General features: G+C 38.7%; 1 protein-coding gene and 1 non-coding gene across 2 annotated transcripts; both read left to right on the top strand.

Moving 5' to 3' along the window:
• The first annotated feature begins 1,237 nt into the window (after window positions 1-1,237).
• Window positions 1,238-1,373, top strand: LOC129412719 (U11 spliceosomal RNA). The gene has a single exon (XR_008633822.1). It is a non-coding gene; the product is annotated as a U11 spliceosomal RNA (small nuclear RNA).
• Window positions 1,374-1,731: 358 nt separating this feature from the next.
• gmeb1 (glucocorticoid modulatory element binding protein 1) lies at window positions 1,732-16,488 on the top strand. The gene is made up of 10 exons (XM_055220342.2): window positions 1,732-1,881; window positions 6,043-6,194; window positions 6,892-6,947; window positions 9,338-9,459; window positions 9,548-9,651; window positions 11,832-11,980; window positions 12,385-12,516; window positions 12,603-12,740; window positions 14,150-14,272; window positions 14,542-16,488. Exons 2-10 carry the CDS (start codon window positions 6,064-6,066, stop codon window positions 15,363-15,365), a joined length of 1,779 nt encoding a protein of 592 aa, XP_055076317.2. The 5' UTR covers window positions 1,732-1,881; window positions 6,043-6,063; the 3' UTR covers window positions 15,366-16,488.
• The last annotated feature ends 827 nt before the right edge of the window (window positions 16,489-17,315 follow it).

The following is a 17,315-nucleotide window of genomic DNA, read 5'->3' on the forward strand; positions in this document are numbered from 1 at the left end:
CAAAGGATTTCCAGTTCCCAGCATGCTTTGCATTGGACTGGATAATAAGAGTAAATGTAGAAATACTTAAAATGTTTTTTATAAAGTTTGACAGAGATGTCAGAACTTTGTCGTGATAACGTTGAAGTCGAGTGACTGTGGTGTAGTTGGCTTGTAGGTTAGTTTTTTATTTCTAGTAAAATCGTTTAGGCTTCAAAATTCATAAAAGTTGTGTTAAATGAATGGTCTTTTTTATTGGAATGACAAATGTACATAAAAAACAGGCCTGCAATAGAAAAAAAAATACAATTTTCAAAGGCAGACACATTTCACCATAAACAGATACAGTTTAAATATGAAAATACAAAGAAGTGAAAGGAATTAAATAAATATAAATAATGGAAAAGAATTAATTAAATAAGGAAAAATAAATAAGTAATGGGAAAAATACATAATAATAATAATAATACTTTTTAATAAATGTTGATAATACAAGGGGTTACAAATAATTATTGGGTACAAAGATCTTTGAAAAACTTGGCAATAACGTTAGATTTTTCATTTGAAAGGGTATGAAGAGAGTTTGCAAGCATTTCAAGTTCTCTGCTAAAGTGAGGAAAGGAGTTTTAAGAATTCTACACTTGTGAATGAAAAATTTAGCAAAATCACAAAGGTTATTAATAAGGTAGTGTTGTGGATAAGTTTTTAGTACACCAAACTTAATTTGTTTGTAGGGGATTCATACCTGCAATAATACTCGACATTTTGCTATACAAATGAGACCAAAATTGCTTTGTGTAGTTACAATAAACAAAAAAAAAGGTTCAGTCGTTTCAAGTTCCTTTTCGCAAAATTGACAAGTGTTTTCCCCAATATTAAAGTGTGATAATGGTCTTTTTGCCAAAGAAAGAAACCAGCGTCGCGCAAACTTCCGGCCTACAAAAATACGTCATTACTAAAACGTGTCTTATGGGTAAAATCCTACTGGCCCAGGCGCATGTCCATCATTAATGTTACCGCCCACATCCCATGATCCTTCACTTCACAACGTCGCTAGACAAAAACATTTCATATTTACTTTAATCATATTAATAAACAGCGACATTGTTATTATTATAATCCGTTATAATTGACATGCTGTCCGACTGTGAAATGTGTTGATCACTGTATTTGACTAAAGTCCAAGCAGTGTTGTGTCACCGTCACTGGGATACGCAGACTCTGTGAACGAGTCTCGGGGTTGCGAGCGGTTCTAGTTAAAAAGGGTATCTGCCATGTTTGGCACAGTGGTGACAGGGATTAACTGACACCGCTGCGGAATCGCTATCAAGAGATTTCGGATGCACAATTTTTATGAACAGGGGCAGCTAATGATCGTTGATCTTGGCGCCCCAATGTGTATAGTCAATGAAAGAGTTGTTCAGTTGGGAAAGAATTAAGTGAATGCTTCATTGCGAAGTGCAGTACTAATTTTAGTTACTGTGCATAACATAGTGTAAAAAATCCTTAACTTTTTCTATCATCCGAAAATAGGAGAAAACATGAATTTTTATTGATAACATATCAATTTATAAAACACTGATTTTGTCAGTAAGGAAATACATGCTTATAAAATATTAGAAGATATAGAGTAGCTATAGACTTTTACTCACCATTACCCTTAAATACTAGTTTTAGTAGTTGTCATGACTTTATAAAGTTGGAAAACCTCATTTTCCCCGATTCTCGCAAGTTTTTACAGGACCACAATAAATCTGTTTTTGAATCATGTATTTTGTCAGTGTCTCTCATTGCTGTGGATGGAACAGGGACGCGCTCGAGCAGGAAGTCTCACTCAACAAACTGCGCATGTTCACTAAAGTCTCTCACTATGTACGGATGACACCGACGGCGATCTAAACGGTAAGGCCGATCCAGCCCATTTTACTTTCTCAGACGTACACTAAACGTAACCGAGCCGCGGAGAGCTTCACCGGGACGTCGACTCGCAGTTTTAGCGGCACGGGCGTCAACGGCAGCCCCCCGCGCACGGCGGCGGAGCGTCTGCTCGTTTGTGTGTGTGCGTCCCGCCGCACGGGCAGACGTCATGAGAGCAGAGCACCGCGGCACGACGCCAGCGCGTCATTTATATACAGTGCGTCTGACCCGCGATACGCTCAGTGAACGATTCGCGCTCGAGGCGCTTGTGAACGTCACGTTAATTTTGTTAAAAATATTCACCCGTGAACTCAAAAGCGAACGGCGGAGTTCGCGTTAGCTAGCATAGCACGCTAGCGCGTAAACAGAGCAGCGCTGAGGAAAAATGTAGATGCTAATGTGCTAACCGAGTTAGCCACCTGAAAGATGCGGTGTTGTTTAAAAATTGCCATGGTAACCATAGTTACAGAGTTAGCACATTTATTATTGGCCAATCTTTAAAACGGTGTAAGAATTTTTTTGGCTGATGACAAGTAGCGATTCTATTTCTCTGGAAACCGTGGTTACCATGGTAAAATTTGTGAAAGAGGTAACGTTAGCGGTGTAGTAGTACAGTAATGGTATTAGGTGGTAATATCGCTTAATTTGTTACTACGGTGCGTGATAGTTCGAATTACTAGTTAGTTTCTTTGTTAGTGTATTTAAAACTTGTATTAGTGCCTGCATTTTTTTGAACTAGCGGTTAATGCTCTTTGAGATGTTTTTTATAGTATGTGTTTTGGGCTTTTCTGATATAGCTACATAATTTCATAATCAGAAATTATATAAACAGTCAGAAATTCTGTAACAATACCCCCGCCCCCCCAATAAGAAAAATAAGCAAGGATGTTCTTCACCAGTGTCTGTTATAGTTAAGGGTCATTGGAAAAGTGTTTTATATACATTTTTTTTACATATTTATAAAATACTCAAGTAATGTTTGTTTCCTACTAAAACCAAGAATTTTTTACTTGTAGTCATTTTGTCCACAACAAAACGAGATAACTCAGTTTTTAACATTTTTGTCAAAACATGTTTATTATTATGTTATCATGTTATTGTTTTATGGTGCTACTTAGCTGTATTTTTTAAGTTATGAAGATTTAAATCAAAACAAACCAACTGCAGTTGAATTGATATTAATTGGAATGCACAACCAAACGAGATTTCAGAAAAAAAAAAACGTTTTGCAACGAAACTCTTCAAATATTGAATGAATAAAGTCATAATATTTTAAGAATTGTCATTTCATTATAGGCCTTTTACGAGAATACAATAATAAAATATAAGTAAAAAAGTAGTAATATTTTTGACCATGAAGGTCTTTAGTGACCCAGCGCATCATTCACTAACCTCCCCCTTTCATTAATCATTTTTAAAAATCATAGTATTTCTCAAGCTGTCTTGTCAACAAATTATCAAGAAAAAAATATATATAAAAGTGTAAAATAATATCTGTTTTATAATTAATTTCAGGGAAAAAAAGTCTATGGGGCCACTACTCAATGTATGCAATAATGTATGTTAAAAATAATAAACTAATGTTCATTAAACCAAATGATATATTTTTTCTTTTGTTATGCTGACTACCGGGCACCCCTCCCCATAGTCTAAAAACATGCAGATGAAGTCAATTGGAGTCACTAAATTGCCATTAGGTGTGAGTGTATGTGAATGTGTCTACTCACTAAACACTGGGCGCCAGATAGACGTGCAGATCATGTCTATATTGGGTTTGTCGGTCCATGACCAATTCTAGACATTTATTCGACGTCCAAACTAGGTCCACTATTTGGATGTCCAACCATGACCCTACTTGGACGTCATATTTACGGTCAACATTTGACCTTTGATCTGGGTAATTTTTTTGGACGTCAATTGGACGTCTATGACTGGCCTATATGTATATATTACATAATTAGGGCAATGTGTTTATTTACAAATATCAAAATGGTGGTATCAACGTGATTAATACATATAAATAGCTTATATTATTTATACAGCACTTTTTCTGTTTTCTTAAATTACATACAAATTCATCTAAATTTACAATTTAAAAATCTGTAATTAGTTCGTTATATTAAAAAGTACATGACCATACTAACAATTTAACATGAAAAAAAACACAAATTTACAAATTTATTGTAAAAAGTGTATAGGGTCACTTAAGACTGTCGTCACAGTCATCAATTTAAGATATTGGTGGTCTAGTGGTTAAAGAGACTTGTTTCTAAACCAGAGGTTGCTGGTTTGATTTCCACAGTTGGCAGGAAGTGACCGAAGTGTTTTGGTGTTGCAGTAATAGTGCCCAGTATTTGTGTCTGTGTGTGTTCATGACATGCAGTAGATGGGTGAAATGCAGAAACAATCATGTCTCTTTCACTTTACACCCTTTTACACGGAGGTCCCACAGACGTGAATATTAGATGTGCAGAAGACGTTAAAAAAAAGACGTCACCTGGCGTTACAAAACAACCCCTTCGATGGACCGAATTTGGACGTCCAAAAATGACATAAAAAAGACGTCACTCCAACGTCACATTGCGCAGTGGGCAGAACCCTTTAGTAAGAGAGTTCAGACAACGGAAGTCCTAATCGCTCGTCCGTCCTGTGATTCATGGAGACTTAATTTCCTGGAAGCTCATAGTGAGCCATTGAAATAAATTGAGTTGGAGGCAAAGATCTGTGCTTTTTCTTAATTAATATTGAAGAAATGCATTGATTTACAATATTTATATCTCACATTAATATGTGTAAATAGTATTTTTATGTAGTTCTATCAGCAGAACTATGTTATTGACAAATAAAATCCACTAATAAGGGAAGATTAGTATATAGTGGTCACCTGCTGGTATGCGCCTTGTTAACATTTTTTACACTGCCTCCAACAACTTTAAAGCTTTAAAATGCATCACACTGTGTAGCATGTAAGCTTATAATGTTTATGCATGTTTATAATGTACAATTGACTGTGTGCTGTGTATATACCTCATGCCTGTTTGATTTATAAATATACAAAGAACAAGATAAAAAAGAGACTCATAAGGCACTTCTTTGTTTAATTTATTATAAATTATAATAATAATCAGTGCCGTTTTCTTTATGTTGTTAATATGCACATCCGATGGGAGATGCCATCTTCATTACTTTCATATATTATTTATCCCTGAATGTATTAATATATGCATTTTATTAATACAAGTTATTCATAAATTAATTTATTGCATTTAATTTAATTAACCAGTAGAATCACAGTGCCAAAAACACTCCACCCATATATTTTATGCATAAATATGCACTATGTACCTTTAATAGCCTGTGTCTCTATATACGTTTAATAGCCTGTATCTCTAATTACACAAAAATAGATGAATCTGCAATAATGACCTGTTGGTGGTTTGTTATGTTTTGGTAACGCTGCCCTCAGCCTGTCCTAGCCTGACCCGTTTTCTACTAATATTCCCTAAATGCACTTATTTAATGAGAAATAATCCACTACAAATGCAAGTGATTTGATTCACATGTAGTGCTAATATGCAATCTTATTATTTAAAAGTCTTAAAACTTTCATCAAGTTCATCACATTCAGTCTTTCTGCTGCAGCTCTATGGGGCTGACAGTAATTTCCGGGAATTCTTGAGAGGCTCCATGATCCACCATTACTGTCAAAAAACTCTTCCATTGGAGTGTAAGGATCTGACGCAACTCTCTTCCTAAAGGAACCCTGCCTGTAACCCAAGAATCTGGGATAGACTTTAACCCTCCCCTGATGACCCCTGAAAATGCATGAATGGATGGTTGTATAGCATATCCCAGGTCACTAAAGACACAAATATGTAATAATTATTTGGGAAACACTCATGCAAGGGTTAATCATAATATTAAAATATGAAGAAACGTGTATAATGTATACAATTCTGAACATCTTTATTGCAAGGAAGGTATGTGGGGGATTTTATTAAATTGCTAAGATTTTATATAAAATAAAATGAGCTTTAACACCAACATCTTTAGCTTTCTGACAGATCAGCATTGAACCGTTATTATTGTTTGAATGCCGCTGCAGGTTATGCTCTCATATTATTATATGCTCTATATACTTGTCAGAGCTGAAGGAGAGTGCGGGTTATGGCAGAGACAGAGGTCACTGTGTCCGTGGAGGACATGGTGGTGATGAAGACTTCTGAGGAAGAGGATGTTGAGCCTGATGACCAAAGCAAAACTCAAGTCATTTTGCAGCTGCAGCCCATCACAGCTGGGTAGGTTTGAAACTCTGACATCACATCAAAACATCCCAACAATGACATGTTGAAGACAAGCATATGATAATACTGTACCATCATATTGCTTAAAGGAATATTCCAATTTCATAAATAAATCTGATAATTTACTCATGTCATCCAAGATGAGTATGTCTTTCTTTCTTCAGTCAAAAAGAAATTAAGTTTTTTGAGGAAAACATTCCAGAATTTTTCTCCATGTAGTGGACTTTAGTGGACCTCAACAGTTTACAGTTTCAGTGTAGTTTCAAAGGGCTCTAAATGATCCCAACCGAGACATAAGGATTTTATCTAGCCAAACTATCGTCATTTTCACCCCAAAAAGTACTTTTAAACAACTTCTCGTCTTGCACTAGCTGTGGGACGTGCCAGCACGACCTTACATATTACATAATCACATCGAAAGGTCATGCATGACGTATGCGAAACTTATGTATTGTTATAAAGTGTGCGTTTCATGTAACGCAAGACCTTTTGACGTGATTACATAATTCGTAAGGTCGCGCGCAGTGGAATGTTTTTTTTTTTTTGACTAAACAAAGAAAGACATAAACACCTTGAATGACATTGGGGTAAGTAAATAATCAGGATTTTTTTATGAAAATGTAGTAACAGATGTATTAACGTTATGAATATATAAACACCAAACTGTTAATGATTATGTTTTATATTTTAGGCTTGGAGAAGAAAGCAGCGAGACAGATGCTGGGATTGTGGCAGTGGATACACCAGGTAAGTGTGTCCTCAGTCTTATTTAAATAAAAAGATTTGAACACACCCCTGACCCAGAGCTCTTTGCAATGTTAATTTGTCTTGCTTTAGTTCATTAATTAACTCATTCCCCGCCAGCCATTTTTGAAAAGTTGCCCGCCAGCACTTTTTGTGATTTTTACAAAAGTTTCACAAAATGTTTTTAAGAAAAATGTTCTTCTAAAAATATATAAACATATATATAAACACATATATCAAATGAAAGAACAGACCCTCTGCTTTCAAACAAACAATAAACAAACAAATAAATAAACAAACAAAACGGGGAATAACCATTTCATCCCATCTATATTTTTTCTGCTTATAAACTCTTAAATATGGGTATTTTTCTTTAAAAAACATTTTTTTAGCAAAAAGCTGTATAATTGCATTTTTGTGAAGGAATTTTGTTAGAGATCAGATTCAGAACGCTTATCAAAACATACACAGAGTTTAAATTTAGTAAATAACGTTTTGGCTTCAGTTTTTTTCACAAAAATATAATAATCACAGTATTTTCGGTATTACAGATTAACATTAAAATTTTTCAGAAACACCTTTTTTTATGCAATTGGTTTTTCTTAATCAACAAAATATCTCGTCAATGGTGGGGAAAGAGTTTAAAAGCAAGCAAGCAAAGAAAATCCAAGTTACACTGAGGGGTCAGTTTTCCTCTGTACAATCTGATAAACATAACTTTGCCTTAGTTTATTATGTTACTATATTGTTTGAACTGTACAGTGGTTGTCCCAGGTATATAGATCAGGTGTATACAGATCTAGGGCCCTATTTTAACGATCTAGTGCAGGGGTTCTCAAAGTCCGGACTCCGGTCCGGATCCGGACCCGACGGCAACTTGATCCGGACCCGCGTCCACCTCATATTACAAGTGCATTAATTTCTATGTAATTGATTAAATGTGTGCATTTGCTATTTTACAAATCCATATTAAACTTGTAAACCATTCGGGGTTTTTTTAGATCTAAGAGTATTCCTGGTCCGAAAATAAAACAAGTTATTTAAAAATGTCCTGTGTGATGCTGTAGCCATCACACCCAGATATTATGCACAGCTACTTCATGTACTACGGCTTTTGATCAGTAAGTCCTTATCAATCTGAAATCACTGTTGGTTTGATTCGTTTAAAACGTGCATTCGAAAAAGCAACACTCGTCAAACATAATCATTACACATATTCTTTATTATCATGAAAATACCTTAAAAGGTTTGAAGAACAGCAATATAAATATATCCTTAAGACATTTCCTGGAGCTCCGTGTGTCTGGTTCTTCGTGTGCAGCGCATATTAAGTTTCTGCCCAAGAGCGCCCCCTGGCTTTTGGATGTAGCGTCATTTCACCGTAATTCATTAAGAAGCATAGCAAGAATCATCAGCCAATTTATAGGTGCACCCCTAATTTTGGTCAGTGTCTCTGCCTACCAACCACAACTTTTTTGCCACGGTTTATGCGTCTGATGGAGAACAAACTGTGCCATTTCTCTAATTAGGTTGCTCTGTATTTTGCACCTGGTTACTTTTGGCATATTTCTTGTTTATGTTTAAAAAAATTTTTTACTTTAAATGCAAAATACAATTATGTTTTTCCCAAACTATTTGTGTTGATTTGTTATGTAAACAAATGATTTACATAATTTTTTTCCGGACCTATGAAAATGATGAGAATTCAGATTTGGACCTTTGAATGTAAACTTTGAGAACCCCTGATCTAGTGCATGGTGTAAAGTGTACAGCACACAGTCTAAAAGGGTGTGTCCGAATCCACTTTTGTTATTTTAACGATGGGAAAATGGTCTATGTGCCTGGTGCACAGTCTACAAGGGTTGTTACTATTTTTGTAATAAGTATTGGGTGTGTTTTGGGTGTAACGTTTTATAAACCAATGAGAGTCTCATCTCTCATCCCCTTTAAAAGCCAGTTGCACTCACGCCAATACGGATTGCGGTAAAACCGTAAGCAAAGGAGGAAGACCACCAGTTTAAGATTGATGTTTAAAAATGCAATGTAAAGGTTATTTTTTGTAATTAAAGCCATGGTTCGCTTCAGTTATTTCAGTCATAGAGTAATAAGTAAAATAAGCTGTGTTTTAATTGCTGATAAAGTGTATAGGAAGAAATTATTATTTCATTTTGTGTATGCAAAGATTAGTCTATATTAGATTAGAAACAACCTAGAGGTGAGCTTCTTTTACAGGGAGGAGCCATTCATATTGACTGCAGAAAATGTCAACATTAATGTGTTAAACATGCCGTACCTGTCTGTCTGCTCATCTATCAGAGTTCTTGTCCCCGTCTTTCACCGTATGCATTATTGACACAGGAAGCTGTTGTTTTGCGTGGGTCTGTTGTTTTCAGATGTGGCATCCGCTGAAGCTGAAGATTTAGAGCTAGGTTTTCCCATCACATGTGGGGAGAGTAAAGCCATACTTTTGTTCAAGAAGTTCGTCTGTCCTGGGATCAACGTCAAGTGTGTTAAGGTAAGTCTTGTCATGTTAAAGGGCTATGTAGACTGTACATGAAACAGATGCTGATTTGCTTAATCTGGGTTTCTGGCTGTATTTTCAGTTTGAGGATCAGTTGATAAGTCCCAAGCAGTTTGTGCACATGTCTGGTAAAGCCACTTTGAAGGACTGGAAGCGAGCCATCAGGATGGGTGGGGTTATGCTCAGGTATAACACATTTTTGGTTTGTGTCATGTGTTATAACAGAGCTGAGTGTCCATGCCATGTCAGCTGCATTATAGTTTGTTGTGTTGTACAGTATTAAGCATGTAAGGTTTGTGTATGTCTTTTATTGATATTCCCATGATGAGCAATATATATAATATAGAGCAAGTTGGGGCGGCACAAAGGTCCCCGGTTTGAGCCCTGTCTAGGTCAGGTGCTCTTTATTTGTGGAGTTGGCATGTTTTCCCTGTGTTACGCCGCATTCAGACAGCCAGCGATGTTATCGCTGTGTGTCGCTCGTCTCTTTCAATGAGGCGTTTCTAAATCTGCTTGTCATAAACAAATGAGTACCATCCACGCCAGTAACTGACGAGAGAAGGATGACGTGAACTCCACTGCTTCGTTCTCATTGGTAGTCGCTCCCGAAATTTGCATAAAGTTAAACTTTTCTTAACTTTCTCGCGTCGCTGGACACGCCCATACGGTCGCCAACGGTCACTTTCGTTCGTGTCGCCAGAAGTCGCCCGGTTTCCATTGAAATGAATGAGATCGCGTCCCTCTGCTACTGCTGGTCGCTGGCTGTCTGAATGGGGGGTTAGCGTGGTTTAACTCAGATTTCCACATCAGGCCTAAAACATGCATGTTAAGCCGGGCTCACACTATGTCACTGTGTTGCTCACACTACGCAACAAGGTTTCTGCTTATCTGTCATCGTATTTTCTTAGCTGCACACATACTACACAACGCTAAACGAGGACATACAAGACCAAGTCCCATCAGCTTAAAGGATTAGTCAATTTTCTTTAAAGGGTCCAGATAATTTGCTCACCACCATGTCATGCAGGATGTTGATGTCTTTCTTTGTTCGGTCGATAAGAAATTATGTTTTTTGAGGGAAACATTCCAGGATTTTTTTCTCATTTTAATGGACTTATTTTAACACTTAACACTTAACTCAACACTTATCAGTTTTTTCAACTGAGTTTTAGGGGTCTCTGAACGATCCCAAACGAGGCATAAGGGTTTTATCTAGCAAAATGATTGTCATTTTTGGCAAGAAAAATAAAAAATATGCACTTTTATACCACAACTTCTCGTCTATCTCTGATCCTGTGAAGCGCTAGCGCAACCTCACGTAATGGCGTAATGCCGTTGAAAGGTCACGTGTTACATATATGAAACGCACATTTGCGGACCATTTTAAACAATAAACTGACACAAAGACATTAATTAGTATCATTCACATACTACGACGTCGGAACGGTCCTCTTTCTCTCCACACTTGTAAACACTGGGGCGGAGTTTCGATACGTGACCTCTTGACGTGATGAAGTATTGCGTGGGGTCGCGCTGGTGCATCACAGGACTGGAGAGAGATGGGAAGTTGTGGTTTAGGGGTGCATGTTTTTTGTTTTTCTTGTCAAGGGTGACAATCGTTTCGCTGGATGGGACCCTTGTGCCTCGTTTGAGATCTTTGGAGTCCTTTGAAACTGCATTAAAACTGTTAAGTGTTGGGGTCCATTAAAGTCCATTAAAATGAGAAAAATCCTGGAATGTTTTCCTCAAAAAACATAATTTCTTCTCGACTGAACAAAGAAAGACATCAACATTTTGGATGACATGGTGCTGAGTAAATTATCTGGATTTTTTACATATTTTCAACCAAGAATTGAACTTGACTTGACAACACACTGAGCATGTATACGTACTATCTATACGTTAAATGCAGTTGCTTTGGATAAAAGCATCTGCCAAAAAAATGTATATGGTGCATCCTTTGCAAGGATAAAAATAAATTTTAAGTAGGTCTGTAGTGCGATACATTGCTGTTACGTGGTCCTTTTTGATCTTACTGCATTAACATGGCCTAATTAGATGCAAGTTTATTTTGCATGGCGCTATATTGTCTTGAAAAGATATACATTATCAGTTTTTGTAACATAAAGGGTCAGTTTCCCTAAATCCATAACTAGACCTTAATTATATTTGGCCATTTAAGTGGTTACAGTGAAATGGTGCACAATGTTTTGTTGTCTCCGAACTGAAGTTTTGCAGTGTTAACGCAGTGCTCGACCAACTGGGCTGCAGAACCACCTTTGCACTTGCAACGATTTGTGTGTTTTGTGAATAAGTATGTTCTTCAGCTAAAGATTAGTCATGTAAACTTTGTGTGCGTTGTGTAGGAGGATGATGGACTCAGGTCAGCTGGATTTCTATCAGCACAGCACACTGTGCACAAACACATGCCGCAGCACCAAGTTTGACCTGTTGATCAACAACACACGCTTCCCACCGGACGGTAGTGGGCTTAATACACCCACCACTGCTCAGGGTAAAAGCTCATGCACACACACATACACACACCACTGCTCGGGGCAAGAGAAACATCATACAAGATCATACATACATGCACACATGCAGTCTTTATGTTCCCAAAGTTCTGGATGTCAGGACTGCACACTTAACATCGAGTGATTCTCGCGAAATTAGACTTATGAGGTGTCATGAAACATTTTGATAAATCAAGTAAATTCAAAATAAGAAGCATACAGTTACAAACATCTCTTCACGTACTATTTTGGAAAAGATATCAAATGACATCATACAAACCAATTTTATAGTTTTTTCCACATTTAAGAATCACCCATCTGTCTCCTCTAACTGTTACTCTATGTTTTTAACTTTGAGAAAATGTTTTGCATGTTCTTATGGCCTGTGTGTTTGTGTTATATGAAGGAAATGTCTCTGTCGGTAATGGAGGCCAGACAGCCGCAGCAGAGAAGACTGGTGAAGAAATGATGGGCACAGTGGAGTGGAGCACGACCTCTGTAGAAACCTCTCCGAAAAAAGACTCGCCTGACATCTCAGGTAAACACAGACAAGAGAACATTCAGACAGCTGTAAGATCTGAAGACTCAAGAATGTTGTCCCGTGTGTGTATATGTGACCTCTAGAAGAGACGTTGAGTTTCTGGAGGGGTATCGCTGAGGTTGGACTGATGGGGGAAGTGGTGTCTAACATCCGCTCAGAGCTCTTGGGTCTACTGAGAGGAGTTCAGCTATGCAGTGATCAGAGCTCACTACAAGATGCAGGTCAGTCTGTCCAAGTGTGTTATTTATGCTCTTATACACATATAGAGCTTCCCAAAATGTGCGGAAAAAACAAGAAAAATATGCAAGTTTCAGGCATGCAATGATATATTGCACAACAATTATGGTTGGAGTCATGCTCAGTTTGGCAGGACAGTCGTGTTCTGTCTAAATATTATTAACGTAGTGTCAGTGATATTATACACTCACCTAAAGGATTATTAGGAACACCATACTAATATTGTGTTTGACCCCTTTTCGCCTTCAGAACTGCCTTAATGTGGCATTGATTCAACAAAGTGCTGAAAGCATTCTTTAGAAATGTTGGCCCATATTGATAGGATAGTATCTTGCAGTTGACGGAGATTTGTGGGATGCACATCCAGGGCACTAAGCTCCCGTTCCACCACATCCCAAAGATGCTCTATTGGGTTGAGATCTGGTAACTGTGGGGGCCATTTTAGTACAGTGAACTCATTGTCATGTTCAAGAAACCAATTCGAGCTTTGTGACACGGTGCATTATCCTGCTGGAAGTAGCCATCAGAGGATGGGTACATGGTGGTCATAAAGGGATGCACATTGGTTAGAAACAATGCTCAGGTAGGCCGTGGCATTTAAACCATGCCTAATTGGCACTAAGGGGCCTAAAATGTGCCAAGAAAACATCCCCCACACCATTACATCATTGCATTAATGAGAAATTGAACAGGTGTTCCTAATAATCCTTTAGGTGAGTGTATATTATATAACATTATATATTATATAACATAGGCCTGGTTTCGCAGACAAGGTTTAGCTAAAGCCAGGACTAGGCCTTAGTTAGTTTAAGCATCTTTAATAAACATGCCTTAGACGTAAAAGACGTTAGTGGTGTGTATCTTAAGACAAATCAATGACAATTTTATCTGTCATGGCAAGATATTGTTTAATTGAGGCAGCTCAAACATATGTCTTAGTCTAGGATTAGCTTTAAGCCTTGTCTGTGAAACCATGAGATAGTGTCATATTATTAACATGTGCAGTGCTGTATAAACTGCATAAGTCAATTTAAATTGTAACGGTGCTCATGATGTGTAACACTAACTGTGGGTTTACACCAAACGCGAAGCGTGCAATCGAATCGTGTTGCTCGCACTAGATTACTCGCAGGATTTAACTTCGTGTCATGCGAATTTTTCGCTCGAGTTGAATATTGTCAACTTGGTCGAAGACGCTTTTGAGGCGAATGGCACGTGTTTATATCGCGTCATTCGCATCGCCCCACGCGAGGACGCGTCTGATCACGTCTTTGCATCTACTCGCGCAAATCGTTGAACTTGCATCTGGTGTAAACCCACAGTAAGATATGGAGATTGTTGTTGTCTAGTGACCACCACTGTAGTGCTCACTTGATGAACTTTTGTCTTACAGAGATTGCGGTTCTGAGCAACCTGGCTCAAGTCTTTGACCTGCTGGACTCCATCAAACAAATAGTGAATGTTCGGCGACAGATGACTGACCCAGAACAGACGCAGGTCCTCCGAACCCTAACCAGTGAGTGAAGAGAGATTTTACTGTTGTTGCAGACATTTGGAATTTCAACCATAGTATTTTTGCTTATGGTTATCACACCGGCAAAATCTCATACCGGCCCATGCCTATTTGTCCCGAAGACCTTTTTATCTCCCTAAGAAAATATTTTAAACTTATCAGATAAACAAATTCTGAAAGATTTCATCTTGACAGAACTTCCGAGAGCTAAATAATAATAATATGATGTAATATCTTAGTAACAATGACACATCTTATATTTGTATGTTTAGCATTGGAGCAGCAGGTAGAAGAACAGAAGAGGCTACAATCCCTCAGCTGGCTGTCTCAGTCTCAGGCCCTCAGCAGTCTGGTTTTCCCCTCCACCCCTCCGGCTAAACGCGCTCCCAAACGGCCCCGCCTCCAGCGGCCCGCCTCCACGACGGTCCTCAGCACTTCTGTAGCCCAGCCTCTCACTATTCAGCCCCAACAGTTCACCGTTCTCTCCCCTATCACCCTCTCGTCCTTAGGCCAGTCGTTCGCCATGGCCGGTCTCGCGCAACCGTCCAATACACTGACCCTTCACACTCTTCCCCCAGGCTCGCAGTTATTTACGCGACTCGCCGCGGTTCCCGACGGAAAAACGACGGAGGCCTTCACCTTTCATCCCGCATCCGGGCTCACGCTGCTAGGCACGGCAGCCGTGCAAGACCACGGACAGCTGGGGGCGGTAATGAGCCCGATGGAGCTGGTGCAGTTGACGCAAAAGGAAACCGCTGCAGGTGTTGCCCAGGACGGTCAGATGGTAGCGGGCACAGTGGTGATGCAGGACGGCGTTGTCAGGGTCGTCCAAGAGGACGAAAACCAGAGTGACACCACACTGATCGAGATCGACCCGGCGGGCGACGACCACGGCGTCAGCGTCATGGAACTGCATCTGGAGGGAGGCGCCACAGGAGGAGACGGAGAAACCGTGGTGCACGGCGGGGAGGAGGTGGTGCGAGGCGACGTGGAAGAGGAGACGGGGGAGATCCAGCTGGAGGCCAACGGTCACTTTCACAATCTGCCCGTTGTAGTGGTGAAGGAAGAGACACAGGACGCCGGCGAAGCCAAATGAGACACAAACCACCCTCAGAGACTGACAAACGGAGTCAGACAGGGAAGGGGATTGTGCCGCCACAGGTGGAGAGTGTGTGTTTGCCGCACCAGCTGTCTTGTTTTTCATTACTTACTTCCTGCACAGCCAAGCCTGACGTGTCGCGTATTTGTAAAGCAACTTCAGTATTTTTTTTACGAAACAAGTTGTGACTTTTGTAGGAACAGAGTCAGTATTTGCGTTTGCATTTGGATGTTTAGTTTGGGCACTTCTTTTTTATTTTCATTTGGTTCGGTGCCAAAATGTAACACAGTAGCCGTGGCCAGATTGGTGCAGTATTGGACGGTGGATGGCAGTACACTGCTATTTGAGACACTCCCGCGGTCAGAGTTTACACTGTCTGTCTGTGTACTTTCTGATGTAGAGATCAGGGTCAATGGCACTGAAATTAAGTTGTATATTAGCACATATGATGAAGGGGTCCTGCATGTCCTTCACTGAAAATAAACAGAGCTTCCTTCACCTTGTACACGACACCTGTACATGAAGGATTGATGTGTGATATCTGTTACGGTGTTTGGACGAACTGTTTAGTGACTAACAATGCCTTGATATTATTTAAGATAATAATCTGTTTTAAGTCAAAGTAATTGCTAAAAAAATGATTTCTATTGAGGTTTATAAATACACAGTGTATAAATACGTTGAATTCTGTAAAATCAGTTAACTTATTACATTTCAAAGAATGGTTTATTCAAAAAAGTAATGACTTTCATCATTTATTCACACTCTTTCATGTCTTACCTGTGTGACTTTATTCTGACATATGAGATGTTTTGAAGAATGCTCACAAAATCATATACCTGAGTGACCAAATGAAGCCACGTGAGAGCTTTGGGGTAGACTGACGTACAGTATAGGCAGCTCATTGGCTCTTCTGCACAGGTCACGTCACATCTCTCCAGGCCATACACAGATGTGAGAGCTACTAAACAGTTAAGATGTTTGTTTAGGTTGTTATATTAAGATGCATTTTGGTTATTTTATAAAGCTTAACAGCTTTCTTACTCATTTACGTTCATTGTTTGGAAAATAACTACGTGACAGTGAATAAATGATGACAGAAGTGTCATTTTTTGGAGAACGTTTTTTTTTCATCTTATTTCGTGCATAGACTGATGTCGGATCTCTTTTTGATCCCTCCGTGTTGATTGTAATATCATCCAACAATCTTGGAAATGGATATGAGTGCGTTTACATGCACAGTCTTATGCTGATTATGCTTATTTTGGGGAAAACCTGTAAACGGCGTAAGCAAAACCCGATCGGCACAGGTAGCTCATTATCCAACGATTTTGCGTTGCGTGTAAACACCTTAACCGGCTTTATTGCAGTTTTGTTCATGTAAGCGCAAAGTAACGCATAAACGTCTGCGCTCGACTCAAGCAGTTGGCAGAGAAACTCTGAAAATTAAAGCTCATGTTACATTTACAAGTTCTGCAGACATGAGAAGCAGTGTTGGGGGTAACGCATTACAAGTAACGTGCATTACGTAATAATATTACTTTTCTGAAGTAACGAGTAAAGTAACGCATTACTTTATAAATGTACACATGAATATTTGAGTTACTTTTATTAAAAGTAATGCAAGTTACTTTTCAGTTTAATTAATTTTATAAAAAAACACAACGTATTGAATTAAACTGAACGTCACAAAGATTTACGCACTATATGCGTGCGCGCCTTTGACTCCGAAACAGAGATGGCAGGCCAGCGCTTGATATTTTTGCGATGGAAAATGCAATTTCTGAATGCAGAACTGAATGCCTGAACGAGATCAAGCCTCAGCCAAACAAGAAAAAGTAACGCAAAAGTAACTTAAAAGTAACAAAAGCATTACTTTTCATGATAAAAGTAACTAAGTAATGCAATTAGTTACTTTTTTGGGGAGTAACTTAATATTGTAATGCA

The sequence above is a fragment of the Misgurnus anguillicaudatus genome, chromosome 20, assembly GCF_027580225.2.
Source record: "Misgurnus anguillicaudatus chromosome 20, ASM2758022v2, whole genome shotgun sequence".
NCBI classification, from domain to species: Eukaryota; Metazoa; Chordata; class Actinopteri; order Cypriniformes; family Cobitidae; genus Misgurnus; species Misgurnus anguillicaudatus.

Bases quoted from the DNA above. Each gene is read 5' to 3' on its own strand.
- gmeb1 (XM_055220342.2), top strand. From the start codon at position 6,064: ATGGCAGAGACAGAGGTCACTGTGTCCGTGGAGGACATGGTGGTGATG. The intron at 6,948-9,337 runs GTAAGTGTGTCC...TGTTGTTTTCAG, and splicing joins TGTGGCAGTGGATACACCAG to ATGTGGCATCCGCTGAAGCT. The intron at 12,517-12,602 runs GTAAACACAGAC...TGTGACCTCTAG, and splicing joins AGACTCGCCTGACATCTCAG to AAGAGACGTTGAGTTTCTGG.